Source organism: Microcebus murinus, chromosome 3 (genome assembly GCF_040939455.1).
Source record: "Microcebus murinus isolate Inina chromosome 3, M.murinus_Inina_mat1.0, whole genome shotgun sequence".
Classification (NCBI taxonomy): domain Eukaryota; kingdom Metazoa; phylum Chordata; class Mammalia; order Primates; family Cheirogaleidae; genus Microcebus; species Microcebus murinus.
The window spans coordinates 57165781-57193758 of NC_134106.1; the positions used below are offsets into that span (position 1 = coordinate 57165781).

Consider the following 27978-nt stretch of genomic DNA (forward strand, 5'->3'; position numbering starts at 1 on the left):
CTGGGAGTGCACTCACTATCTGCTCACTGCTCGGCTCAGCTGGCCATACAGGATCGGGAAACTGCTATTCGAGCAGGAGCCCTTGAGTTCACTGCTAATAAATAGATTTTACTGCTCAAAGGAAGTTCTTATCTCGAAAAGTTTTTTGTTTTTCTGGTGTCTCTCTGAACTTAGTTGTTGTTCTCTAGAAGTCACTGAATTTGAAATTATAAACTTGCCTTGCCCCTTTTAATTCAGTGACTTCCTTTTTGCAGATGAGAAGCCCTTTGCCGTGGAAGATACTTATTTGCTGTGTCCTGCACCTATCTTAAAAGAAGTTGGCATGTAAGTTTTCACCAGCAATTGAACCTCACAGCCAGGGAGGAGAAAGGAGGTAGAGGGGACAAGGAGAGGAGAAAGTGTCTTTCTCCATTGTCATAATAGAGTCTGTCTCTAGATTCCTCCAGGAAATGATGGGGCCAGTGTTTACAGGGAGCCAGGCCTCAGGATAAGTGTTTACAGAGTCTCTCACTTCATCCTCCCAACTTCCCAGTGAACCAGATAGTCCCATGACTTCGATTGTACAGACATGAAGACTGAGGCTGAGAGAATTTAAATAGCTCACCCAAGGTAACACGGCAGCAAGTGGAAGAGTTTGGGCTTAACCCAATGTCTGTCTGATTTAATCATAACTTTGCTTCTACAAAACTCTCACACACATTACCTTGCCCTGTCATCATGATTTCCCTAATAGATGATTATTATCTCCTGCTTAGAGATAAGGAGGCTTAGAAGGGCCAAGTGGGCCCACAGCTGGTTTATGGCAAACCAAAACCTCAGACTCAGATCTTCCAACATCACCTTCAGTGCTCCTTTTCTGCTGCTCCTCAGAGCATGGGGTGTTCACCCAGACCAGACAAGTTCCCTGAACTAATTTATGGGGAAGAATCTCATGCTATTATAATAAATGTTAATGAGACGTGATCAGAATATTCAACAGAAGAAAGAGAATCAGCACCCTGAGTAAGAAAAGAAATATGTGGAAAATCAGAAAGGCAGTGTTGATGCAGGGAACAAAAGAAAAAACAGCCTCTGCAAAGTCATGTCTATAACAGGCTGGAGGTAGAATGGCAGCTTGAAGGAAAAAGTGTTAAAGTTGTTCATCTGAATTCTGCTTTCAATCATTTGTTCACCCTGCAAGACCTCCAACTCTGGTTGCCTAACCTCAGCCTGTAATACCACTGATTCCACACCAGTGTCCATGCTACAAAAATGTACACTCGCATTTCAGTGATTCCTTATAGATGGGAGGGGGTAGAAGGCAAATTAGTTCATCCACTGCTTTGCCTCTGTAAGTTTGCTGGGTAGTAACAAAGCCACCCCCACCAGATCACTGAGAGTCCAGTTAATGGTGGTGGAATATCAAGCTTACAGTTTGCCCAGTTTATCCTCATTGACTCAGACAATTTTTCAAGAATACTTTATCACACGACAATGCAACAAGGAGGTTGAATGGAAGCAGGCTTTGCCCATTCAGTGCCATTGGCTCCAATGCAAGAAGGTCTGTCCTGGCGTCTCTCTAAATTGCTAGAGGAGGATGGGCCATAGAGACCACACTCCATACTTTACAAGGGAGGAAACTCAGAACCCGCCCCCTCCCCCAGGTGAAGAGACTGCAGCCCCAAGGGTAGTTAAGAACAGAGCCCAAAGGAGACCTGTGTGTCTGGCAGCTCTCAGCCCATTGCCCACTGCTGACTGTGCTGAGTGTCTCTGGTTCCCCTGTTGTCATTGCAGGAAAGCTGCACTCCAGGTCAGCATGAACGATGGCCTCTCTTTCATCTCCAGTTCTGTCATCATCACCACCACACACTGTGTAAGTCATAACCTTTCCCTTTACTAAAGATTTCATTATCATCGTCATTGTCAACGTTGCTTAAGCACCAGTCTTATCTAGATATGTCCCAGGAAAGCTTTTCGGTTCTTCATTCCAGCACTGCGATGGATCGGGGTGTGCTCTACCCCAGAGTATGTCAGAAACATCTGTGTTGGGTCCTCCGGATTCCCCATTTCTGTGGTTGGGGGAGACACCTGCATTCACGGGCCAGATGGGAAGATGGGCTGTGTCTCTGCAGTAGTCGGGGCAGATGCCTGCATGAATGGGTTTAAGAGACAATGGACAGAAAGGAATTGGGTGGCATGTTTTAGGAGGTTTTTCTCCAAAGGGATGCAGGAAAATGGGCATTGGCTGGAGGAGGATGTGGTGTTTACAGTGGGCCTTTTAGTTATGATGGGGGAAATTGCAGCTTATTTATGATTGTGGAAATAATGCAGGACAGAATAGAAAACGGATGAAGCAGGAGGGGAGGCAGGGGCCCTTGCGATGGGGATTGTGAGGCAGGAATGGGAGCTGCGTTCTCTCTACCAGCTCCTCGAATATCCCTTCTCTGGATCCTTCATGTCAGACAGTTTTCATCTCTGGCTAAACATAAAATCACCCGAAGAGCTCTTTAAAAAGATGGATGCCCTGACCTCGTGCCAGACTGATTGAACCAAAATCTCTGGCATAAGCCCTAGTTTTAGTGATCTGAAGACCTCCTTGGGAGTTTGTTATGTGTAGCTATGGCCAAGAACCCTCCAGTCTCTGCCATTGTTCCTGTCCACTGTGAGTGTGTCAGAGCTCAGCCTGGCAGTGGGCAGCCAGGCCCTAGTTAGTTCATGCAAAGACTTCAGCCTCCAACATGACCGTTTCCAAAATAATCTTTGTCTAAATATCCAGTTTCTTTAACAAAATGTGCTTTTTCCATTAGCTCATTCTAGAAACTAATTTGTTTGGCCTGATGGTCAGCTTAGGTAGTTACTATGGTCACTTCATGGCTGGCCTTTGGAAGATACGTTGTTAGAACCCCTCAGTAATTGGGGTTGTGTCCTTAATACCAACACAGGTGAACAAGAGCTAGCAGGCATGCACTAAAGCCAGATAAGATAAAAATTAATTACCCCATTAAAAAAATGGAAGCCAGCCTTCATGATGGACAACATCCTGTGTCCTCACTACTCCCACCACCAGTTGTCATCCTGTGTTAGGAGCAAACCAATTTTCTTGAAAACAGCGTAAACCAGTGTAATGGGCACAGATAATGGACATGTTTTTCTTGACCAAAGCAAGAGACTAGGTTGTCACAGAGAAGTATCACCACTGAGAAATGTCCATGTCTCAGGGATCAGGTCGAGACCCAAATCTGGAGGCCCGAGTAGGACATGACCAAAACTGCAGTGAAATTTGAAAACTGCAGTGAAATTTCTTCAAGTGTACCCTGCCTGATTCTGTTGGAAACTGACCGTTTCGGAATTTACCAACCTGCAGGAAATGATCAAAATATCCCAAATCTTATAACTCCATCCCAGATTCTTCCCAGCTTTTTGAGTGATCCAACAGTTTGGATCTGCATTTCTCATTATGTCTGACCATACCACAGAGAAACAGCCACTGCCCTTGAGACCACAGGGCAGGGAAGTGGGGAGGGAAAACATCTCAGGACTAAACCCATGATATCGCAAATACAGAGCTACATATTTAAATCCCGGGCCTCTAACTGAAGAAGGGTGTCCTTACCAATGCACTGCAAAATTGAAAGAATTCTCAGAAAAGCCCCACTGCATCTTTCCAGCTCACTCCAGCCTCCACTTACATCTTATGTCTCCGTCTGAGCACATGCCACTACATTTTCTCTTCCTTTGACCCTTGATCAGGACCACCTCATCATATATTCTGCATTATTCCATTTTCCCTTGAGAATGCTATATTGGTCTCCAACAAAATTGTAACAACCCTAAGATTTGAGATCCAGGTCCTTCCATTCATGTATTCAACAAATGTTCATTGATCACAGTGTGTTAGGCACCACCCTGGGTGCCTGGGATGTAGCAGAGGACACAAGAGACTAAACACTCTGTGTGGTGAGGGGAGGGACAAGGAACAATAAACATAATAAATAAGTTACACACTATGTTAAAAGGTAATATGGGCTATCGGAAAAATAGAGCAGAGTAAAAGGGTTTGGCGCTACTTGGGTGAGCAGTTCCAGTTGTAACTAGAGTAATGCATACACTGAGAAGGTGGCAGGGGGGGGGGGGGACAAGGAGACCAGTAAAGAAACAGTGTGACTAGTTAGGAGGCTTGAATCAGGAAGGGGAAATGGAGGTAGAGAGAAGTGGTCAGAGTTGAATATATTTTGAAAGTAGAGCTAACAGATTTCCCAAAGCTTTGGGTATGGGGCTTGAGAGGAGAAGAATCAAGAATGGCCTTAAGGGTTTTGGCCTAAGACACTGAAAGGATGGAGTCACCATCAGCCGGTGGACTGGAGGAAGACTGCAGGAGGAGAAGGTTTGGGAGGAGTGGGAAAATCAGCGAATCAGTTTTGCTGTTTGCTGGTTGCATGACTTTGATCGAGTTGTTTAGTCCCTTTGTGTTTCAGCTTCATAATCAATAAAACTAAAATAATTAGCAGGATTGTGAACATAAAATGAAATGATATACGTAAAATGCGTGGCAAAAGACCTGGCAGGTGGTAAGTGCTTGGTAAACGTTAGCTGCTTTATGGTGGAAGATAGTCAAAACTTTTAAACTAATTGGAGATTCTTCCTAGAGAGTTGGTTCCTTGATTCAGAGTCCCATTATAACAAAGGGGCTCTTCTGAGGCACGATGTGTCCCTGGGAGTATACATTGTCACCCAGCCACGCCAAGTGATTGTAAGAGGGCAGACAGGACAGCCAAAAGCATCCAGAAAGAGGGTTCTGTATTCAGAGATAAACCTCCAATCCCGATCCAGAAGCTCAGATTAAAGACTGACACTATGATTGGGCAAAATAGAGGTGCAGGTGGAATGTGTGGTCATCCAGAATGTGAAGTCAGGTCTTGGACTTGCACTTGTGTCTTGGGCAGCTGGTTTGAGGACAAGGATTTTAGATCAGAAGTGGTCCCCTGGGTCTGAGTAAAGGGTTAGTCTTGTCAGTGCCAGTCACAGCCTGCCCAGTCCATCACCTGGAACCAAAAATAATTTTAAAATATGTAGTTGAGATTTTTCTTTTCTCACCTTATTTGGTGCCCATTTGGATAACAGTGTCACAAGTTTTCAAGATTTGCAATGAATAACTGCTGCCCCAGCCAGAGGTAGAAATTCCATGAAGTTTTACGGGAAAGAGATTTTTCCATCCAAGAGCTAAAAGATTCCTATACAAATGGTAAACTTTGTTGAGCTCCATGACTATAGAAAATGGTCAGACATCCAGAGTCCTCTCTCACCAGCACATTGAAATACACCCGCCTCTGTATTCTTCACTGGCCTCCCTTTTCTTCTCCAGCCACTAGCCAAAGGTTGAGAAAATCACTAATCTGGTGCTTCTTTAAGGGAAGTATTGAAAAGAGGTTTGTCCTTTTGAGAATAAAGCAAGCAAATTTTAGAACCCGAAAGAACTTTTCATGAAGATTGTCTCCCTTTAGATAAATACTTTAAAATTCTCTTATTTCTTACCCAAAGTGTACAAAAATCAGGGAATCATACAAGTGTTTCTTGAACTCCTACTGGCTTTCCAAGTTCCTTAAAGAGCTTACTATCCAGTTAGAGAAAGAGTCCAACAAGCGTATAAAAAACTATATGATAATGAACAAGGTTGTATGAATTAAGTACAAATGCCGTGGGATTTCAGAGAGGGGAAGGATGAATGAAGCCAAGAAGAGTCAAGAGAGCCTCCTAGAGGAGATAATACCTGTGTGGTGATTTGAAAAATGATAATTATAGGTGAAGACATGGGAAGAGGCCATGTCCTAAAGAGAAACCAGCCTGAGCAAGGGCTAGATATGTCTCTGAGCATAGTTTGTTCATGGTTTGTCCCAGAAATGTGACTTTGTTTTTTTCTTTTCTTCCCATTTGCATCAGTTTCTGGTGACCTTTGATTTGGGGCCATTTCTTTTTTTATTTTTCTTCTTCTTTTTTTTTGTTTTTGATTTGGGGCCATTTCTCAAGTTGACAGCTACCTTCCTAAGATGTACATTTCATACCCTTGATCTTGATCACCTAGTATGTGACAGTAAGACTCAGCTGATGCCTACCCTGTTAACTCTGATTAGGATATGATTTGCTTTGGTTGCCAGGTTGGATAATCACAATTTTTAAAGAAGGGAAAGAGCCCTAAATTTAGACATAAGGATCTAAAATCAACACTAAATAACTGGAGAGCCCTGTCTTTTTCCCCTAATTTATATGGAAAACAGCCTGACTACAAATAGCAGCAAGGTTTAATAAACTTGAGAGGACCAATGTCATGTTACTGTGTTCAGAGAAATTCTTCTGAATGAAAATAAAAATTCAACAAACCCAGATCTGAGGCATCAAAGCAAGAGCAACTGCCCTATAATTATAGCATACATAGAGGAATTAAGAATGCAAGATATTGAGTCAAAAAGCCTAATTTCACGTCCCAGCACCTCCAAGATCATTTTCTAAGATGATCTTGAGCAAGTTAACCTTGATCCTGTCTTGGAACCTGTCTTGCATGGTTGTAGTAGAGATTAGTGGTAACATATATAAAGGGCTTGAGATACATCATAGTCTGTCAAGCAGTTACAGCTGTTTATTAGTTCATTGCCCTCATTCTCTTTCCTTGCCAAGTAAAAGTCTAATGCCCTGTCCCATTTAAAGATTTATTATATATGTCCTATGCCTAATAAGCAGGCTGTTTCCCCCTGATTAAGAAGCATGCTCCCTTTTGAATCCATGATAAGCCTGGATTTTAGGAACAAGCTGGAAAAAACTTTGAAGATGTTGCCTGCAGGATAAGTAGGGGAAAAACACCAGTAAATCAAATCTGGTGGTAAGTCAAAACAAAGTTGATTTGCAGTCTGACTCTTTGCTACTTTTGAAAAAAGTTGTTTTCAAGACATGAATCAAGTAAATAGTCACATAAGGGTAATATTTAGACTACTTAGACATATGAATTAAAACAAGTGTTTATTAAAGTTGATGCATTATTACGACGTAGAAAATCCCTATTATCACTAAATTATTCTGTCATGCCGAGCATATTCGGAAGCATTTCATTAGAGCAAGCACATTTTGCGTAAATGAGACCCGCAACCTCAGGAGAGGTTGCACTGCAGACTGGATCCTTCATTGTCCCCAGAAGTGGCCACGACTCACTGTGGTTTCAAGTATGGCTTGATTTCTGTGAGGATGAACATCATGCCAACTTATTCGCCAGGGATTATTAACCATTTTGTCCTTCAGATTTTCATGAATTCACACTTTTTCCCCCAAACTAGTAGTACTTTTCTATAAATATTTGTTTTGGGAAAGAAAGAGAGAGAGAGAAAGACAGAGAGAGACCTACTGTGCACAGGACAACCACCCCTCCATGACAGAGAATTATGTAATCCAAATGTCAACAGTGCCATGGTTGAAAAACTCTTTTGCGTCTTAATAAACTTGCCAGATAAATCTTAAACACACAAGATTCTTATTATTATACTTACCTGACACTAGTTTGTCCCCCAAAGTTTAAAAAGAAGTGAAACCATAATTAAAATCCATTTGAGAAAAATGAGTTATTCTTTTGATTCACTCATAATCCAATCCATTTGAGAATCCCAAGATTTTAAATTCAAAACCCATTCTATATGTTCCTTCTTTTGGGCCCTTTTTTCTGATATAAAGATACGAATTTCCCTAAAAGAATAATTTGAGCCCAGTATGACCAGTCTAGGGACCATTTCACATTTGCATTGCCAGATAAAGATTGCGGAATTTTCTCTCCAAATTCCTCCTTTCCATATTCCAAGTTGTCTCTTCATTTCCTGCTCTCACACCAAGGCCTGTTAGCCGCAGACTTATTACTCATTGTTTCAGGAGGAAAAGGCTAATTAGCATCAGTATTGTTTTTAACATTTCATGGCTCCCGGTGTCTCACCAGAAGGTGGGCCTCCATCTGCCATATAGAGGTAGGTCAGAACTTTGGAAACAACTGGAGACTTGCCATAAAGAAAACACAGACATTAGAAAGAGAGTTGTCTCTCATGCAGAGTATATCCCATCTACTTCCTGAAGAAAAACAGACTGTCTTGTTCACCATTGCAACCCAGCATTGGCACAATGTGTGCACACGGTAGTTACTCAGCTAATTACTGATGGTTGACTGAATGAATGAATGAAGTCAGCCAAGGGTAATACTGAGACCATGATGGTGCCTGCTGGTAGGAGAAGAAGGGAGCCAGAAGAAGGTAGGATTAAAACATGGGGCTCTAGGTTGATTGGAGGGTAGGCTTCCAAAGAGGGTGGCAGCAATTCAACCTTCATATACAAGAAGCTTGAGCATAATTTAAGGGACACAAATCTGTCAGGTGAAAAACTATGGCTAGCATTCCCAGGAAGGGAAAAGTCAAAGACCTATTTATAAGAGCACCAGCTAGGACCAAACACCAACACCTGCCAGGGTTGCAGACCTGGAGGAAAGATCTAGAAATAGCCCACTCAACTGGATTGAGATTCAGGGCAGACTCCCTAGTCTGTGAGGGTCTGAAGCACAAGGCTGGAAGCTAGACAGACACCATAGAGACTGATAGAATCTAGGTCACTACAGAAAAGCTGTGACTCAGGGAACATTGATATGACCTGAGCTCACTCTGGATTACCAGAAACTTAGGCTACAGCAGTTCAACTAATCTGGACAGTGCCAGCCATGGCTGAGGTTGCACAGTCTGCCTTGGTGAGGGCAAGCTCAGGAGGTGATGTGCTGGAGCCCAGAGATGGAGGCTGCGGTGGCTGTAGGTAAGAGGCTGCAGAGGAGGGCAGTGACCACCCTAGCCCTGTCTGGAGACTTCTGCCCTAGGCAATGTCCTGGGTCTGTTTTCTAAGTCAGTTCAACTCTGTTACCAATTGCTTTAAAGTAACAGGAAAATACAAATCCAGCCTGGTTTTGTAGTCATACAGCTCTCTAGGTAAACAGACAGCTGGCATGGCTGCTCTTGCCAAAATCTCTTGAATTCCACCAGACTGGTAGGGAGTGAATCCAGTAGCCTGTGATGAGTGGCAATCTCACCTTCCAACATAATAAAAAATTATTGTGACTCTTCAGAGAAAGTAGAAATCAGAGACTGTTTTCCTTCTATTTTTTTCCAAGGCCAACAAACAGTCCATCAATCAAAATAGGTAGCTGTCTTTGGGATAGATAATTCATACCAGCAGCTATAAGCACGTGGGCTTCTTCATTGAGGAAAGAGGGCCAGGGAGGAGCTGCTGGTGGCAAATGAGGCCAAAGACACCATGATGATCGGAACCGATGTGTATTAAACCAGTACTGCGGGCACAGTGTTAGGGACTCATAGACTAGCCAGCCCTTGGCCTCCAGGGGCCTACAGCATACTTGCCAAGGCAGAATAGATACTCCACGAGGTAAATACTGTCTAGGTTGGGGTATCAAAGGCAAATATCACGAAGATACCCAGAAAGTCTCCATCTGTTCCAAAGACTTATGAGCCTTTGGATAAGTCAATTGACTCAAGCATGGCACACTCTGAGCAGTCTCCACTTAATGAGACTAGTGAGTAACTTCCCAGTGACCCAAGAAGGCTCTCCACACCTTCCTATAAAAGGGAGCTGTACAAATCATTCTATAAATTTATTTATAACGTTGGCAGCTCACGATCAGCTCAGCACAAAAACTCTATTCCATGAATGTCTTTTCCCCAACAAGACCCTCCCCAGACTGTTTCTCAACACTAGGAAATAAGCTCTGAAGAAGACAAGGCCCTTCCAAGCAACTCATTCAAGAGGACAGGACCAGGGACCACACCCTGACTTTCTCTCCCCTATAGGTTCCTTCACCCCAACAACATTATTCCATTTCCTTGCCCCTCCTTACTCTTTCAGCCTCACATAACCTGGAAGAATAAGGCAAGGCAGGATTAGAGGGAAGATAGGACACTAGGACACTGACTTTGAAGAGGGTTTGAATGACAGAATATGGAGTTTGCCCAATGACAGGCCATTCAAAGCAAGCACAATGCATCATTTTAGGAACATTAATCCAGCATGTGTGTGCTTCAATATATTAACTAAAACAAAATGGCATTAATTTGGATGTTACCGATTTATAAATTTGGTCATTTGGAAAAGAAATAAACTCTAGTTTACGTTTTCATTATTTGGACTAAAGGAACTTAGTGCCTAGAATGACCAATCCACAGCACTAGGGCAACAAGTGAATCATTAGAGCCTTATACTCAGCCCTTGAAAAAGGAGGGCACTTTATGACATTGTTATTGCAGTAATTATAGGTGATATGCCCTTTGAAATACGTGGCTTAACAAAACACAGGGGAAATACTTAATTAGAAAGGAAAAGTGGGAACAAGCATGGGCTTTGGGATCAGATCAACGTGGCTAAAATCCTGGTTCTGCTACTTACTAAGAGTGTGACTTTAGACTGAGATAATATACTTGGAATAGCTAGCATGGGACCTGGTACACAGCAGATGCCCAGTGTCAGTTTTCTTGCACTGGTGTCATAGTCTTTAAAATAATTTACATAATGATGTGGTTTCCAAAGACTCTGACTTCCAGTTGTATTAACAGAAGTATGGTATCTGAAACTAAGGAGGTGATGGGACCTCTCAACTTGGTGAAGATAAAATCTTCATTTGAGTATTGTGTTCGGTACCAAGGACCTTTCAAGGGAGAGCCTAGAGAAACCAAATGGGAGAAATATTGCCAAATATGGTAAGTTATGTAGAATATAAAATTGGTGCTCTTTAGCATAGAGACATATATAGCATGGAGACAATATTTGAAGGGCTATTTTGAAACAGGTCATCTGTACCTATAGAGTCTTAATTCCATGAATTATTTATTGTATAGATCTAAGGGTAGAATAGGCTGAGAAACACAGTTTCTGGCTCAGTTTTTAAAAACATCCTTCTAATTGGCTGCTTCAGTTGGGAATGAGCCCCCGTATTATGACTGTATTGAAGCACAGGCAACATGACAACTTGGCAGAATTATATAAATGCCATTCATGCATCAGATAGGCAATTGGAGTAGAAAAGCTTTCAGAGGCTTTCCAAGGTTGACAGTCTGTGATTGTAGACCTAAAGGGATATTAGTAAAGGAGTAAGGTAAATATTATCAGTCCTACACAGTGTAACAAATGAGTTTGGCTTTTACATTTTGCAAGTAAATGTGAGAGACCTTTGTTGGTGATATTGGAGACAGTTTCTCTTGGTGCAGTTCAGATTGGCCAACCTCCACCTAATATAAGTGAGATCATATTTCAGACCAGAGTGCTTAAAACTCCTCCTGAGAATAGTCTATTTTCAAATAACCTCAAAACATACCCTTTAAATTACAAACAATTGATACACCAGTCACAAATCATTCTCCTGCATTTATTAACCAGTCTCGGTAGAGCCGTACATAATTCAAGGTATTTTTTACAATGTCCTGCTATTTTTTATTATTATTATTTTAACAAGATGGCCTGTGGCTTCATGAATGTTGTTAAAAAGGGCAAAAGACCACAGGAATATCAGGATGCAGAACTCAGATCTCAAATATTGTTCATGAACTGAAATAAAAGTAGTTTGCCAACATCTCTATTTTGATAACCCTTTTATGCATAAAAATATCTTTTAAAATATGTTTTGTTTGATTCTTGCTAATTTGTTTTTCTTGGATGTTTGGCAATTGACTTTCAATATTTTTATCTCTAAGTATTTTTTAAAGTTTGCCCTAAGTTTGAAATTTCCCTGTTTTGAGAGTAAATAGAAAAAAAATTTTCTTTGAATCTATGCTTCAGAAAACTCTGAGGTAAGCATGTAGTAAGATGATAGAAATAAAAGTTAAGTCAAAATAGTCTATAAGCAAAATAAATGTAATAGACCAAACTCAGCAGTTAAAAAACAAAGATTGATAGATTGTGGTTTTATTAATTTCCAGCTATGTACTAGTTATGATAAAACATTCATTCAATAAAATATAAGGGCACAGAAAGGTTGAAAATAAAAGTATGAGAAAAGTTATATTACACAAATACCAAAAGAAAGCAAGTGTTGCTATATTAATACTGGATAAAGTTAACTTTCTGGCAAAAAAAAAAGCATTATTGGTGTAAAGATGACCATTACATAATGTTGAAAGGAGCAGTTAACCTAGAAGGTATTATAATTCTAATCTGCACTTAATGACATATCCTTAGCATATATAAAACACAAATCAAGAGAGTTGCAAAGAGAAATTAATAAATCCACCATCACAAGAGGAGATTTACATACAGTTCTCTCAGTAACTAATAGATCAAACAGCCAAAAGATTTAATGAATGGAATAATGCAATGAAACAGTAAGTCTCCAGCATAACTTTCTAAATAGGGTCCAATTGTTGGTTGCATAAAATGGAGGATTATGTAATTATAGGATTAATGACAAAAATATCATATTTCATCAATTCTAAGACACACCTTTTCACATTTTAACATCTCTAAAATGGAGATGTTTCAGATCATTAATAATGTATCGTGATTTAATAGGCAGTATTTTTCCCTAATAGCTCATAACATAATGAGGCATCCTACAATGGATGCATCTGAAATTCATTGAAATTCAGTGAAGTATTTTCCATCTGTCTATACTGTACCAAAAGTAAAGATAATGAAATATATGCTGGACAAAACTAATCAGTCACTTCCTCTCTACCACCCCCCTCCATTCACAGCAGAAAATAAGAACTCTAGTCTTTCCCCTTTGGAGAATAGCTTACCATTTATAGGAAATTTGCATCCAATAGAGAATATCTTTACAAGCATACTTTTATTAAAAAAAAAAAAATAGTCACGTACTAGGCCATAAGCCATGTCTCAACAAATTTCAAAAAATTGATATCATATAGACCATATTCTGGAAAAAAGAAAAAAAGAAAGATGGAAAGAAAGAAAAATTAAAACCAAATAGCTAATCAAGTTACCAATAAGTTTTGAAAATCTCATATATTTTGAAATTTCAAACACACATCCAAATCATTTGAGTCAAAGTAAAATCATGATGTAAGTTAGAAAATACTTAGAACTAATCAGTTATGAAGATGCCACATACCAAAAGTTGAAATGCAGCTAAAGTGGTTCTTAGAGGAAAATTTGTAGTCTTAAGTGTTTATATTAGAAAAGAATAAAACTTATAAGTTAATTAGCCAAGCATAGAACTCAAGAGGTTAGAGAAGAACAACAGAGTAAACCCCTCCAAAAAAATAGGACAAAAATAATACAGTAAGAACAGTATAGAAAACAAGAGAGAGAGGTAACAAAGAAAAATTAGTTGGACATAAAGAAGGACAGTAAGAGAAATAGACATGTACCCAAGGAAAACTGTTATTGCTGGTCAGCCTAGATGGGAAGATGAGCTAAACTCAATGTCGTCACAGGTTCAGGGAGTGCTGGAGTGAAACCATTGATCATGAGAACTAAGAAACATATCCAATTGAGTTCACCCCTCATCTACTCCTGTCTTTCTTCTTAGGAAAGCCTTTGTACACAAAATGGATCTTATAAAATATTGTACAATGTTTACAAGTTACTCTCCTCCATTCATATCACCAACTAAATTTTGCCAAATTACTATGAAATCGTCAATTTGCAAGGCACTGTTTGGGGGTGGGGGTTGGTTATTGTTCTTGAAGTTTATGGTTCTACTTTTTCTGGTCTTCACTTCTTTATATTACACATATGTTTTCCAATCTAGATACTCCTCCTTTCACTTTCTAATTTGACAGTTTAAGCTTCTGGGTGCCTGGATATCACATAATCAGGCTCACATACATTATTTGTAAAACGGGAATTCCTAGTCTGTGAATAAGAACTTGAGAGAAAGCGTTGCCCTAAGTACACAAGATTTAGCAAATGTTTATTTGGTCTCAAATTGGCAAAATCAGTGGACTAGGCTATTCCAGAATAGGTGGAGACCCACCCTGACCTAGATCATATTGTACTAGTTGCCAATTTATAGTCACATTGCACCAGATCACAAGTAGTTCCAGGGTCCTTACATGTATTTTCTAACCAAGACAGTATCTGGGACTGACATGATTTATATTGTTTACACTCCCAAAAAGCAATCAAACTCTTCCCTCTATTCCCCACAAGGGTATATATACACACCTTTCCTTTTGCAAAGCAACCATCTTCTCAGGTATTCATTAGGACACCAAGGAAATTCAAAAGTCAATAGCTTAATTTATTTCTCCCCAAGAAAAGAGCCAGTGCCACAAGCGATACATAGCTAGCATTCCTTTGCTGTTACTGTGGCTGCTAGAGCAGATGTTAGTTTAGTCAGTGCCCAAAGAAAGCAGTGGGCTTAATCTTTTGTTTTAAAAAAAAAAATTAAAAAGCACTTGAGTAGGTGACAACTAAAATATTCCTGGGTTTCTTTTCTATACATCCCAGCATCAGGAAAACAGCTTCATTTGCAGACCAAGAAAGTATGAAGGGTACAGCTAAGGCAACTTTATTTTACCTGCATTACCCAAAATCAGGGACTTAGAAACGATTTCTGTAAAGCTCAAGGTTCTCAAAATTGTGTATAAAAGGTGCAAACTCAGCCAAAGTGAACATTAATATCTGAAACATACTGCTTATAATAGAGTTCCACCTGGCAGCCCTGGGTGACCCCTACTGCTGGCCTTAAAATTTGTGAATGCACTGATCCCTAACAGGTAAAAATGTTTGATGACGATCCTGTATTTCATACTTCCTCACTCCAAATAAAATTATGTCTATTCCTACTTCTGTGCCCTTGATCACATTTCATTTTCCTTCTGGAACGCCCTCTCTTCATCCTTCCACCTACCCAGTCTCGCCGTGGCTGCCAGGCCCGCCAAGTGCTGTCTGAGCCCGCCCCAGGATGCCTCTGTGGCCTCAGCAAGCCTCTTAAACTCCCTCTGCTCTGAACCCAGGCACTGTGGTTTGCAGCATCTTTTAAAGTTTAGCTGTGTGTAACCTGTGCCACTCTCTAAGCCGTAAGAATCAGTCCTGACTTTCTAACTGTACTGTGACAACCTCTTGCAGGATCAGAGCTGACTTTGGTCATCTTTCTATGCCTCCTACTGCTGAGTATGCATTAGAAAGCCAATAGAAATAATTTATTGGTTCCCTGATCCCTATTATGCAGCTTAACAACACTGTTTTAAGGAATTGGTAATCACAGTCACCACTGGTAAGTAAGCATCTACCTTTGTGAGGCACTACCCAATCCCTCCTTTCCTAGTTCATATTATAGAGCAACAGCCAACAGTATACAGTAGGTGATGTTTACTTACTAGTAATAGGTAACAATGATGCTAACATATGAGGGATAATAAATAAGACCAATTGAGTATATACATTAAATAAATATCTTCTTTAAAGATAAGACAAATTGCTATATTTACTATATCAATAGAACAAAAGAAATGAAAACAGGAAATTAGCCTTTCTCTTCCAGTGTCATAATATTTGAACATTACCTAGGTACCTTCTCTGTAATCCTCTTTCAACAGCCTGCTCACAAGAACTAAGGCATTCTGAGAATTAACAAGCTACATCTTGTCTGAATTATTCTCAGAAAACTGGTTTTGATTAACATGCTCTGTGAGTTTTAAGGCGACAAAGGAAAGTGCTGAGTGAATCAAAGATATACTTTTTATAAATCTTGGATTCATAGGTATTAATAGCATGAAATATCGTTATTGGATCAGGGTTACAAGAGTACCAAAAGAATGTCCTTCCATGATAAGGACCTCAAAACTTGAATTTGTAGGCATAAGGCATCAATCTTCTCCTAAATTGCGTCCTAATGATGGCTTATCTAAGTCCTTCTGGTATTATTCATATAAGGCATAAAGTAATAAGATTTATGAATTTACACATCCAAATGATTTCTACTCCTTCAAAGCATTTACCTTGGAAAGCCATATGCTTTCTTCAACAACACTGCCGCTATTCCAACTATTTTCTGCATTCCTGCTTTGGAATTGCCATAACTTTGAAGGCGTGGTATTTGAATATCCTCAGTATTGGAATAGAGGAATATGATCATCATTTGATTTAAAAAAAACCTGAAAGTGTGGGGACCAGGTTTGGTGAATGATAGGTTACCAAGCTGGGAACGTCTTTGGTGAAAAGCAAAGCATGACTAAGAGGTTTTTAAGATTTTCTTCTTATGGCCTATAAATTGGTTTTAGAAACAGTTCCAAGGCAGGTGTTTCAGAATTGCTTTGAACTGGGCTGCATCACTGGAGGGGGTCTTTAAGCTCCAAAACTACTAGTGTGGAGGAAATTAGATTCATGTGGATGTGGGAGTTCTGGTATATTCTTCACTATGCAAAATCCACATAGCTTTGTAGCCATGATTTTTAGAAAGAGTTCCACAAAGGCTTAGATAATTCTCAGTTAATATTTTTTTCTATATTGCCCCACTTCTTGAGTTAAGAAATCTAAAATCTTCAGTGTCTATCAATTTTATTGCCATTTCTTGCCAAATTACCATAAATCAATGTTTCAAATTATGTCACGCTTATTAAAATCTGATCAACTTTGATGAAGGCTATTAAACTTACCATTGGAAAATCCATTTAGTTATCCCTTTCTTTGACACTGGGATGGCAATCTTAGGGGCTTGGGTTTCTCAAATCTGTAAACTGGGACTACCCACTAATATCATAGCTCTAGTCACAGTTTGTATGAGGCTGTTCCCAGCAATCAAATTCATTTACCTAGGCCAAGCCTGGGCACATCACCAGAAACTTGGTTTGGGCCTAAAAGCAAGGAAAGAATGGAAGGGGAGGTCACATTTATTGAAGGATGGCCATGTGCCAGGATCTTGACATACATTATCTCAGTAATCACAGAACCAGTCCTGGTAAGTCGGAATTATCTCAGTTTCACATATGTAGAGAAAAGGAAGGTTAAGAGAGGTTGCGTGACTTATCCAAAACCCACATATTAATAAATGGAAGTACTAGGATTTGGATCATCCTCTCCTGATTCCAAAGCCCAAGCTCTGCAGTGAGGATGGTGCATCTGTTCGCAGGGACGGGGCCGTGGAAGGGGAAGTAGACAGCCTCCAGTGCCATTTCTGCCACCCACTAGCTGTAGAAGGCATTAGCTGGCTAAATTCTCAATTCTCTCAATCTAAGAAATAGTTGAATGACTATCTATTAAGTCATTCTATGTTTGAAACTCTGTACTATGTCTTAAAAGTACAAAGACGAGTAAAGCAGATCTATGTCCTCTAGGGGCTTATAGGTCAGTGGCAGAGACAAAAACATAATTATTTAATTTCTATAAAATATGGTAGATGCTAAAGTAGAGATAGAATTAGGATAAAATAAGAGTGCAAACTCAGAGTTCAGTGGTATTTATTTACTGGTCTACGTTTCCCATTCAACAGCAAGGTCTGTGATTACAAAAACCATGCCATCTTTTATGCCGTTGTTCTCCAGTGCTTGGGGAGGGCCCAGCACATAGTAGGTGTTGAATGAATATGTTAGGTATGTGTGAATCAGGTAGTGCCTGAGCTAAGATTTAAAAAGCTAAGCAATGAAAGTTGGAAAAGCTGTCTCAGGAAGAAGAAGAACATGCAAGAAGAGCAAGGTGTGTTCAGGGAACTATGCTAAACCACGTGGTTTAGTTTTGTCAAAGCACAAAATGCAAGGAGGTAGTTGGTGAGAGAGGAGGCCAGCAAAATAAATAGTCCTTGTATGGGCTAGGACCCAAAAGCATATACCTAGGCATCTGTCCCTAAAAGGATTCTAGGGATTTGATGGACCCCCCTGAAATTGTGATCAAAAATTTATGAGCTCGTGTGATATGTGAATGTGTATTTTCATGAGGAAAGGGATGTATCATTTTCACCAAATTCTTAAATATTAAGAACTCTTATAGGTGCTGAAGAGCTACCAAAATGTTCATGGATGGGCAAAGCTATCAGATAAATGGCTGTAACTGCAGTGTAGAAGATGGAATTCCTAGTGATAATTACTGATGGTGGAGAAAACAGTAAAAAGATAATTGCAACTGCCCAGGGAAGAAATAATGAGATCCTAGACCTGATCAATGGAATTGGAGATGGAGTAGACAGAGGCAGACTGAGAAGTATTTAGGTCAGAGTAGCAGGATATACTGATGGAGGATGTGATTGATATTAGGGAAGGGAGAGAGGGAGGAATAGAAAGCTGAGATTGACTTGGGTTGGTAAGTAGTACCATTGAATGAGAGGAGGAGATCAAGCAGCTTTAAAGGGGAAAACAATGAGCTCAGTGTAAACTGATTGAGTTTGAGGTAGAATAGCCCTGAATATGACCCTGAAGCATGAGGAGAGATAGAGGCTAAACGAAAAGATTTAAGTCATCAATATCTAGATGAGAGTTTAAGCTACAGAAGGAAATGAGACAGCCCATGGAGAGTGTTTGAAAGAAAAAACCAGCAACGGACAAGAATGGCTCCATGGGTTACACAACATTGTGAATGATCTTAATGCCACTGAATTATACACTTAAAATAGTTAAAATAATGGCCCATATATCTCCACAATTTTTAAAAGTGAGGGAAAAAAAAAGGATGGCTCCATGGGACATGCTGACATTTAAGAGGTTGCATACAAGGAAAACCCATGAGGACGGTGGAAAGGAATAGTCAGAGGTAAGGAGATCAGGAGAATGCCGTCACAGATGCTGGGGAATAAATTTCAATAAAATGGAGGGCAAAGTGGGCAGATGAGTTAGATCATCGCTAAGGTGCCTACCAGAAATAACAGTCAGAATATGTAAAGTCTGGGAGAGAAAGAATTTTGGTGTCCAGGCTTGCCCATCCAGAACTTCTCAGCAGCACTAAAATGATTTAAATTTCATCTTTCAAAATAAAACTTGCCCATCCTCTGCCAGTTTTGTCTGGGCAGGAAACAGAACTGCTGTTGCTTCAGAGGGCTCTAAATTCCACTTCAGAGCCCTGGAATTTGACGCCTTGGAAGTACCAGCCTGGGAGGAAGGGGCAGGAGCGGAGGGGGCACATGGGTGCATGGAGCCCACCAGCCCCTGACTGTGCTCTGACTCTGCAGTCAGGAGTAGAGCGAAGCCAACATGTTTATAGTCCCTTGATCTCTGCCCATTTCCCTCTCACCAGGACGGGCTCTTTGGTATTTAGAACAAGCAGATTGCTCTGAAGTCACAAAGTCAATAGATTAGAGCTGCCCCCGCTAAAGGGTCTCTTCCTCTTGAAGTCTTTCCAACAGTGCTTCAAATACACTGTTACTCGGTAATAGAGGAAGAGGAGACAGAGTGGAGGGAGGAGGAGAGGAAGAAAGCAGGGTGGGCCACTGGGGAACCTCACGTCATCAGCCACGTCCCCGGGTGCCCTGGGAGGGAAGAATCCAGGGAAACAGCGCTGCCAGCATTCAAGAAGCACTAATGGATCCTCGGCTATTTTCCTTGCACATTTTTGGTGGAGATTGGCTAGTATCTCTTAGTGTGGCAGAATAAACCTTGCTACTTCATTCTTTCGTGTTAAATGTTTACAAGGTAGCCTAACCTTGTGAAAGCATCTGGGTATCCTCAGCGGCTTCAGGAATTCAGTGTTAATACTCAAATCTGCACAACCTAGCGTGGGCCAAGGACAACAGCCAACCACTGGCCACCAGTGAGGGCTCTGATAACCTCTTTGATAATAAATTGACTAAACTGTTGTTGTCAAAATATAATTGTTAACAATTATCAGGGGCCTTTATCAATAAGTTGAGTATACTGTTGTTGTCTAAATGTAATTTTTTTCAATGACCGGGACCCATGCTGGGGTTAGTTAAAATAAAAGATATTGGGGGTCCCTGTAGTGGGAGCAATAAAGCATGCCTCTTTTCCTGCCTTGATTGTGAATCAACAGAAATGAGGCCAAAAACTGATATATGAAAGCCTCAGGATAGCCTGTCACTGTGGGTTGGAGACTTCGGCTGAGCATGGCAGCAATGGGCTGGAAACTGAAGCTCAGAATCAAATAGATTTCCCAGCCTAGTCGCCGGCATGGGACCTGTCCAGGAGAGACATGCAGCCAGGGGATGATGAGCTTCAGCTTTGTGGCCCTCATTTGAACAGGTCCCTTCTAAGGCCCAGGAAGGTGCCCTTATAATTTTACATCTATATTTTTAGGTTTTCTTTCTTAAAGAGTCTCCCCAAAACTGTACAAGTTTCAGGCCCCACCAAACCTGCTTGCACGAGAAAATAGAGAACAACACCTGCTCCCTGTGGGCACACACTCCTGAGAAACAAGCTCAGTTTGCTCTTTTCCTTATTTACCGAATAAGTACAGGGAAGAGACAGGCCTGGGGTTACACAGACTGAGTGCACCAACACGGAAGAGAACGTCAGGAGTGGGGAAAATGCATTCCCTCCTTTCCAGGCCCAACCGGAGGACGCTTATTGGCTACATAATAACCCCGTTGCGGTGGGCATTAGGCAGAATCCTGGCACAAGCCTGACTTCGAGACAGAGGACTTCACAAAGTTTCTTTACATTGAACTTCCCCCAGTCTCCCACTAATTCCTCTCCATTTTATCCCGCTCCCTTTGCTATGGCAACCCCCAAAACAAAACAGAAAGGAGCAGCAGTGTTTCATGCTGTATTGTCCAGCGGCCTGGTTCTCTCGTCTTATATTACAAACAAGCCCAGACAAGATTCCTTTCTCCCGCCCCATGCCATGCATTAGAAATCCAAAATTATCTACATTCCACCTACTAAGGAAGAGATGTTTTCATTATTCAAGTTTTCAAATCTATGTCTTTGAGAACAATGCCTCCTTGTCTTAAAGAGATGTCTTCATTTCCCAAGCTGGGAACCAACAGCATTAAAGAAAGCCTTGATGCAGAGATTTGGCCATTTAAGCCGGGCAGCCTGCAGGGAATGGACTCCCTAATAAAGAAGGAATCGCCAGAGAAAGGCGCAGAGCTGAGGCATCCTGCTCTGGTGTTTAATATTACCTTGCTATCGCCTAACTGCGCGCTCCATAGCAGCCTCTGTGTGAGGGTCTGACAGGCTTAGAAGTATTCATGGCTGACCCCTCCACTGGCAGACATGTCCCATAGGCCACTTGCCTGTCCCATAGGCTTCCTTGCAGCCCCAGCCACTCACCTGAGAGCTCCCCTACCACCTCCTGTAAAATTTTTTAAAATCAGAGGGCCACGTTGATTTTTTAAACTTAATTTCCATTTTTTACAATAAAATAATTTAACTCGTGTCTGTGCTTAGGCTGTTAGGAACTCTATCTCTGGCTGTTTATCTGCTGCTCTTTTCCCTCTGAAATTTCTTTCAAAGGTGCGTGGTGAAATTCATGCAGGACTTCCCAGCAAGGGTAGGCGTCAGCCACTGAGAGTTTGCTGGACAGGTCAGCGTCTTGTCTCCCCTGTGTCATAAAATAAAATCCATGCACATCTTGGCTTCATGCCCCCTGCCCAGTGAGGACTCTCAGACCGAGCCTGGAAGGTGAGTCTGAACTAGTGAGTCAGGGAGCACCAGTTCTTGGAAGCCACCCTGGCCCCTGCCAGCTCCCATCTGAGATGGGGCCGGGGCAAGCACAGTTCCTTAAGGAGGGCCTCTGGCCCAAATGGTCCCACTCTGCTGCAGGGTGCTGTCCACATGGGACCTGGGGGCTCTCCCATCCTGGCCACCCTTTGCCCTGGTAGAGGGGTAGAGCAGAGGCCCAGCCCAAACACCAGTCCTGAGTGAGGCTGTGAGAGCAGTCAGCCCACGACCTTCCTGGGCTCTAATCCAAGAAGAGGTTCTCAGGAGCAGGCGAGAGTTAGCACAGGGTGTGCCAACAGACACAGGAGGGCAAGGCAGAGGCAGAGCCCAAGGAGCCAGGGCAGTCTGTCCCAGAGCAGGAGAACAGAGTGCAGAGCAGAGCCAGCCTTTGAGGGTGTCAGGCTGTGTGCATGGGCTCTGGAACACTCCGCATGCCTCCTGGCCACGGGCAGAGCTGCTCCTTAGCACTTGGGTAAGGGGAGCCTGGAGCTGTCTTTATCTTAGGACTTGCTAAAGATACAAAAGGACTGGTTGAGAATAACTGACCTAATTTTATTAGTGAAGCAAATAATATTTATTAAACCGTACTGATGTGTTTATATTATTTTTATTATTATTTCAATAGATTTTTTATTTTTATTTAGATTTTTATTTATAATCTTTTATTACTTTTATTATTAAAGCCTCTTCTTTTATTATTTATAAAAATATTATATTATTATATATTAACATATATTAATAATATTTTTTTTATTATTTCAGTAGATTTAGAGGGTGCAATTGCTTTTTGTTACATGGATGAATTGTATAATGCTGAAATCAGGGCTTTTAGTGTACCCATCACGAGAAAAGTGTACATCCTTCCCTATAAGTGATTTTTGACCCCTCATCTCCCCTCCTACCCTTCCCCCTTTCTTAGTTTCCAGTGTCCCTTATACCACATTATGACCGTATATATCCATCATTTAGCTTCCACTTGTAAATAAGAACATGATATTTGCTTTTCCATTCCTGGGATACTTCATTTAAGATAATGGTCTACAGTTACATCCAAGTTGCTGCAAAAGACATTATTTCATTCCTTTTTATGGCTGAGTAGTATTCCATGGTATATACATATATGCCACATTTTCTTTATCCATTCAGTTGATGGAGATATGTGTATATTTCTATACTACATATTGATATATATTGAACAGGCAATGTAAAGTCTTATATTAGTTGTCAACCCCTCTTCACAAGGCTGTTGATTAAAACTCCAAGCTGGCCAGGTGCTGAAGTTGAAGGATCACTTGAGCCCAGGACCAAGTGACTAGGTCCTAGTCCAGGACCAAGCTGGTTCAAGATCAGCCTAAGCAACATAGGGATACCACATCTCTACAAAAAAATAGAAAAATTAGCCTAGGTGGTGATGCACACCTGTAGTCCCAGCTACTCAGGAGGCTGAGGCAGGAGGATCACTTGAGCCCAGGAGTTTGAGGTTGCAATAAACTATGCACTGTAGCCTGGATGACAGAGGGAGACCCTATCTCAAAAAAACACAAAAGCTCCAAGCCAAGAATCTAAGAGGAAGGCAGGCTCTGCTGTGGCCCCTGTTCCTTTCTGACTTCATTCCAAAGCACTCTGCCAGCCATGCTACATGCCGATCCATGCCGGGTCATGTGAGTGAGCAGCTTCTGTCAGAGCAGAGAGGGCAATTGCATCACAGTTGTGATCGCTGATACACCTGCTTAAAGTTTAGTCTTTAAAGTACAGTTAACCAAATTTTTGTAAATTTGACTGTATAGTATAATGGTTAAGTGGGAGAGGGACAAGGTTCTAAAATCAGAATATGTGCATTGAAATCCCAGTTTTGCAGCTGGGCACGGTGGTTCACGCCTGCAACCCCAGCACATTGGGTGGCCAAGGCAAGAGAAATACTTGAGGCCAGAAATTGGAGACCAGCCTGAGCAACATAGTGAGACACCACGTAGAAAAATTAGCCTGGCACGGCGGCATGCACCTGTAATCCCAGCTACTCGGGAAGCTGACACAGGAGCATCGCTTGAGCCCAGGCGTTTGGGACCAACTTTGGCAACATGGTGAGACCCCATCTCTTAAAAAAAAAATGTAGTTAACAATAACTGCTTCATAGCACAGCTGGTTGGAGAAGGTAATGTTTGTGAAGCATTTGGCCCATTGTTGAACACTTAGTAATGCTCAGTCAGTGACAGGTATTCGTAACGGTTATTTACTTTGAGCTGTTCTGACTGTGGATGGTTAATGCAATTGGTTTGTGTTAGAGAGACCCCATCTTTGCTCACCCTTTTTTGTAGAGACCCTCAATAAACATTTGCTGAGTGAATAAACGAATGAACCTCTGAGGTTGCATGTGCATGTTACCTCCTTCTGAAACATCAGCTTTAGGTCTAAATTTATCAAAAATTCATGCCCTTTGTTCTTTTGAACTGGGAATATAACGGTTTCTTTATCCCCAGGCCTGTCTCCAGAGCAGAAGTAAGCTCCTCTAGGAATTTCTGTCCCTGTGCAATTCCACCCCCAGCGCACTCTTCCCTGAGCCCCACTATCCCTGCCCCACTGCCACCAGAGGGAACCCTGGCGCGTAAGGGGCAGGCCTAACTTGGCTGGAGAAAAGCCAGCCATCACTTTCTCCTCCCAGTGCGGAAAGCTCACCTCTCCCCTTCTGCACCGTGTGCTTCACCCTCACCCCTTCCTGGGAAACCTTCTTCTAGAAGGAAGTAAAAAAAACTTCCCTTCAGTTCATCTACCTAAAGTGAAAAAAGAAAATCAGGGAAAAGGGAAATTGTGTATAATGTGAATAAATGTAGTCTTTACGAAAAGGCCACTGTTTTATAAGCCTCTCCATAACCAAAACCACTTATTATTCCAATGCAAACAGATTTGTGATCTGAAATGCTGACCATATTTGTTGTCATGGAAAAAATAGGCCTGTTGAAGACAGTCTACATCAAATCGCTCAGCCACTTGTGCTTACATCTTAGGGCTCATGTGATGCTCACACTGATGCAGTGAGGCAGGTGAGGTTTATTGTCTCCATTCCATGGATGTGGAACGTGGAGACTGAGAGACCAAGAGGGCTGTCTGTCCTTGACTAACAACAAGTTTGTAAAGCGTGATTTTTCTTCTGTCACACCAAGAGCCTCTCAGCCTGGCGCTTGTGCATGAATGGTGCAGGGTGGGGCTCTGTGCTCTCTCCCCGCCCACCGCCCCTGGGCTGCCCAGCCCTGCACCTGCACTGGAGTGGCTGCAGCTCCCTCGGGGGCCATCCGACATTCTCGAACCTTGGCTTAGTGGGAACCGGGGGTGTTTAGTTCCCCAGCTTTTTGGTCAAAGACATTCCAGGGATTTCCAAGGAGTAGAGCTGCCTTTAAACAGCTTCCAGTAGCTCCTATTGAGCACTGAGAGTGGGAGTGAGCTCCGCCATTAATCGGCTGCCTTTCTCAGGACAGGCCACCCATACTCCCTCCTCTGTAAATGGGGGATGGGGCACAGCCTTGAGACTCTGGCAGTGCTGTGAGTGGTCTCCCCCCGAAGACACATGCACTAAAGGTCATTTCACAGGGTCACAAGCTTCCATCCCTCGGGCCCATCTGTGTACCCACCCCAAAGATCTACTGTGTATCCCCATAGACCCTGGACAGGAACTCCTGGGCCAGTGAGCTCTGACACCAAGGACAGATTTTTAAAGAACAAACTCAGTAGTTTATTTTCTCATTGTGAAATGTTTTTTAGGAAGTAGACTTAAAAAAGAAGAAAATTATTATAAACCCACTACCAGTAAAACAATTAGTATTAATAATTTAGTAAATATCAGTAAAAAATTTTAGTAAATATCAGAGACAGTCTTTCTGTCTCTCTCACTTTTAACACACGGATACATAAATGCACTCATTGCACCAGCATGTTTTCCCATCTCATTTAATTATTTCACAGCATAATGTCTACATAGTAATTGATTGCATGGTAATTCTATAGTACATTATTTAGCCTTCCCTAATTGTTAAACATTTATGTGGTTTTCCTTTTTATCATTATTATTATCTGTGCAAACATATCTGATGATTTTCTTGGACTAAAAGTGGAATTGCCAGTTTTACTCAGAAGGAGGCTTTTGATATGTGTTACAATTTGGGCCCCCCACCCCCAGAAAGTTGTACTGATTTGCACTCCCAGTAGCTGGTAGGGAGGCAGGGTGGAGGGGACTTACACTGGTGTTCTCAAGTGGCTTCCTTGAACCAGCAACCTCAGAATGCTGATACTGAGTGGGGAATACTGAGTGCTGATACTTTATTTGCTAAAAGTTAACAGCCCGTCTCAGGCCACAGCAAGCGTGTCTATTTTCAGGACTGGCCTGGGCATGTTTTGAAGTGGGTAACGTTGGTCTTGGGTGCCTTCTTCCCTCCCTCATGCCCACATACCATTTGATCTGACTCCAGGGCTGACTCAGCCACCACACCCCTCCCTTCCCAGGTCCAGCAGCAATTGCTGTCCCCCAACCCCTGGAATTCATCTGCCCTACATGGTATCCCATCACCAGACTCTAGACTTTCCATCCTCAGCCTCATGAATCTGTTTGGGAGAGCAGACTGAATCCTAAGGACAATTGTCCTGAGTCAGCCAGCCCAGGTGGTGGCCGAAACATCAGAGCCAGTGAGCAGGAGGCTGTCACCAGCCAGAGGGTGATATTCCAGGGACAGATGGGTAGCGGTAGGCCATCTCAGTGCCTGCTCTGTGTCTTTCTTGTGGTGCTGGCCCTTCAGAATATTCCTCAAAGAGAAGAGCAGGGCCTCCCTAGAAAGACAAATCCATCTCTCTTGAAAATTGGCTAATCAGAGTGTGTTACAGGGCCATGAGCCCCAGAATGATGGGCAGAGTTTCAGCCATGTGTTTGGCAAATGGTGCTGTTCGCTGGTTCTTCAGTCTGCATATTGGTGACGGGAGGTTGGGGAGGGAAGACCGCACGTGGTCCAGTCCCACCACTGACCACCCCTTTCTTGGCCCTGCAGTCCGACGGCTCCATCCTGGCAATCGCCCTGCTGATCCTGTTCCTGCTCCTGGCCCTGGCTCTCCTCTGGTGGTTCTGGCCACTCTGCTGCACCGTGGTAAGTGCCCCAGACCTCAGGCATGCAAGGTAAAGGGTGACGGAAAGTTCACAAGGACTGTGAGTGGGGAGAGAGAGAAGCAAAAATGTATAAATATAGGGGACCAATCTTGCATATTTTATACAGTTTTTACAAAATTGGCATAAACTAACATTGATCCGTGGAGCCACGCGTCATTAGCAGTCAGTACAGGTTAGGGTGTGAGACCGCCAAGGGGCACACCCTTGGGTGTGGCCACTGTGGTTCTGGTGCTTGGGAAAGATCCACAGGATACCATAAGTGAGTGTTATTTGACATGTAATGAACATATATGCCTGTGTATGTATGGCACACACAACACACACACACACACACATCTGTTGAGTTGCCCAACCTACACTCTTTTAAGGCCACCCTGGCCTTAACAGCTAGTCTATCCATCTGAGAGAATGTCTGGGGCCTCTCTATTTTCAACAATAAAGAGAGGCACCTACTTTTATTCCTTAATTCCAGCTAACATACTTAAGACACCTACTGTGTGCCCAGCACTGGTCTAAGCTATAAGATCAATAAGAATCTGCCTCCTCCTCATCATTGTCATCTGTAGTCACCACATAGCTTCAGCCAGTGTCTTCCCAAGTGGCTTGGGGCCTGGAATAATCCACCCTAATGATAATCCCAAATGATACATGGCTAGTTGTCAATTTCTATTCTCTGGTCTTTAGACTGGGAAAAAGCCAAACAAAGTAGTATCCAAATAAAGAAAAAGACATTAGCTCGGACATATCTAGTTCTGGCATGTGCCCTGCCTTCCTGCGAATCAGTGAGGCCAGGGGGCATGTGATGTGAGCACTGCTCCACTACCGTGGCTTCCTCCAGTCCCTATATGTCAGTTCTGCCATGGAGAGGCTGGCAGGGGAAAGAGACAGTGAGCCTCTCCAGACAGGAGTGCGTATTCATTTTATCTCTGAAACTCCAGCGCGTAACACACACTGCGAGGAATTCACATCTGTGTGTAGAACTGACCTGAACCAAGACCACAGACAAACAGAGCACTAGCCTTGACAAGGAGAGCAAAATGGCTTCGAATGACATTTTAAAGAGGTGACAAGTGAATGAGATCAGAAACTTGGCCAGGATGTTCTGGAAAGGGGTGACTTGCAGCAGATAAGAACTCGTGTGTGCGGGGAGGGACTCAGGACAGGTGTAAGTCTTGGGTCACTTAGTACCATCCAGACTGGAGTGATTTCACCAAGATTTTAAACAGATTCTTACCACAGCAGCTCCAAGAGTTAGATATTGTTTTAAATACTTAAGGCTGC

General features: G+C 42.2%; 1 protein-coding gene across 2 annotated transcripts in view; it reads left to right on the forward strand.

Annotated features, from left to right (window-relative positions):
* Positions 1–27978, forward strand: part of ANTXR1 (ANTXR cell adhesion molecule 1) — a 230633-nt gene that overhangs the window by 108846 nt on the left and 93809 nt on the right. For both annotated transcript variants that reach the window (XR_012918576.1, XM_012750117.2), the window contains exons 11-13: positions 255–324; positions 1774–1852; positions 26582–26677. Coding sequence is in view for 1 of the 2 variants with exons in the window: in XM_012750117.2 (XP_012605571.1) it covers positions 255–324; positions 1774–1852; positions 26582–26677 (245 nt within the window). In the remaining variant the exon portion in view is untranslated. The remainder of the gene's footprint in view (positions 1–254; positions 325–1773; positions 1853–26581; positions 26678–27978) is intronic.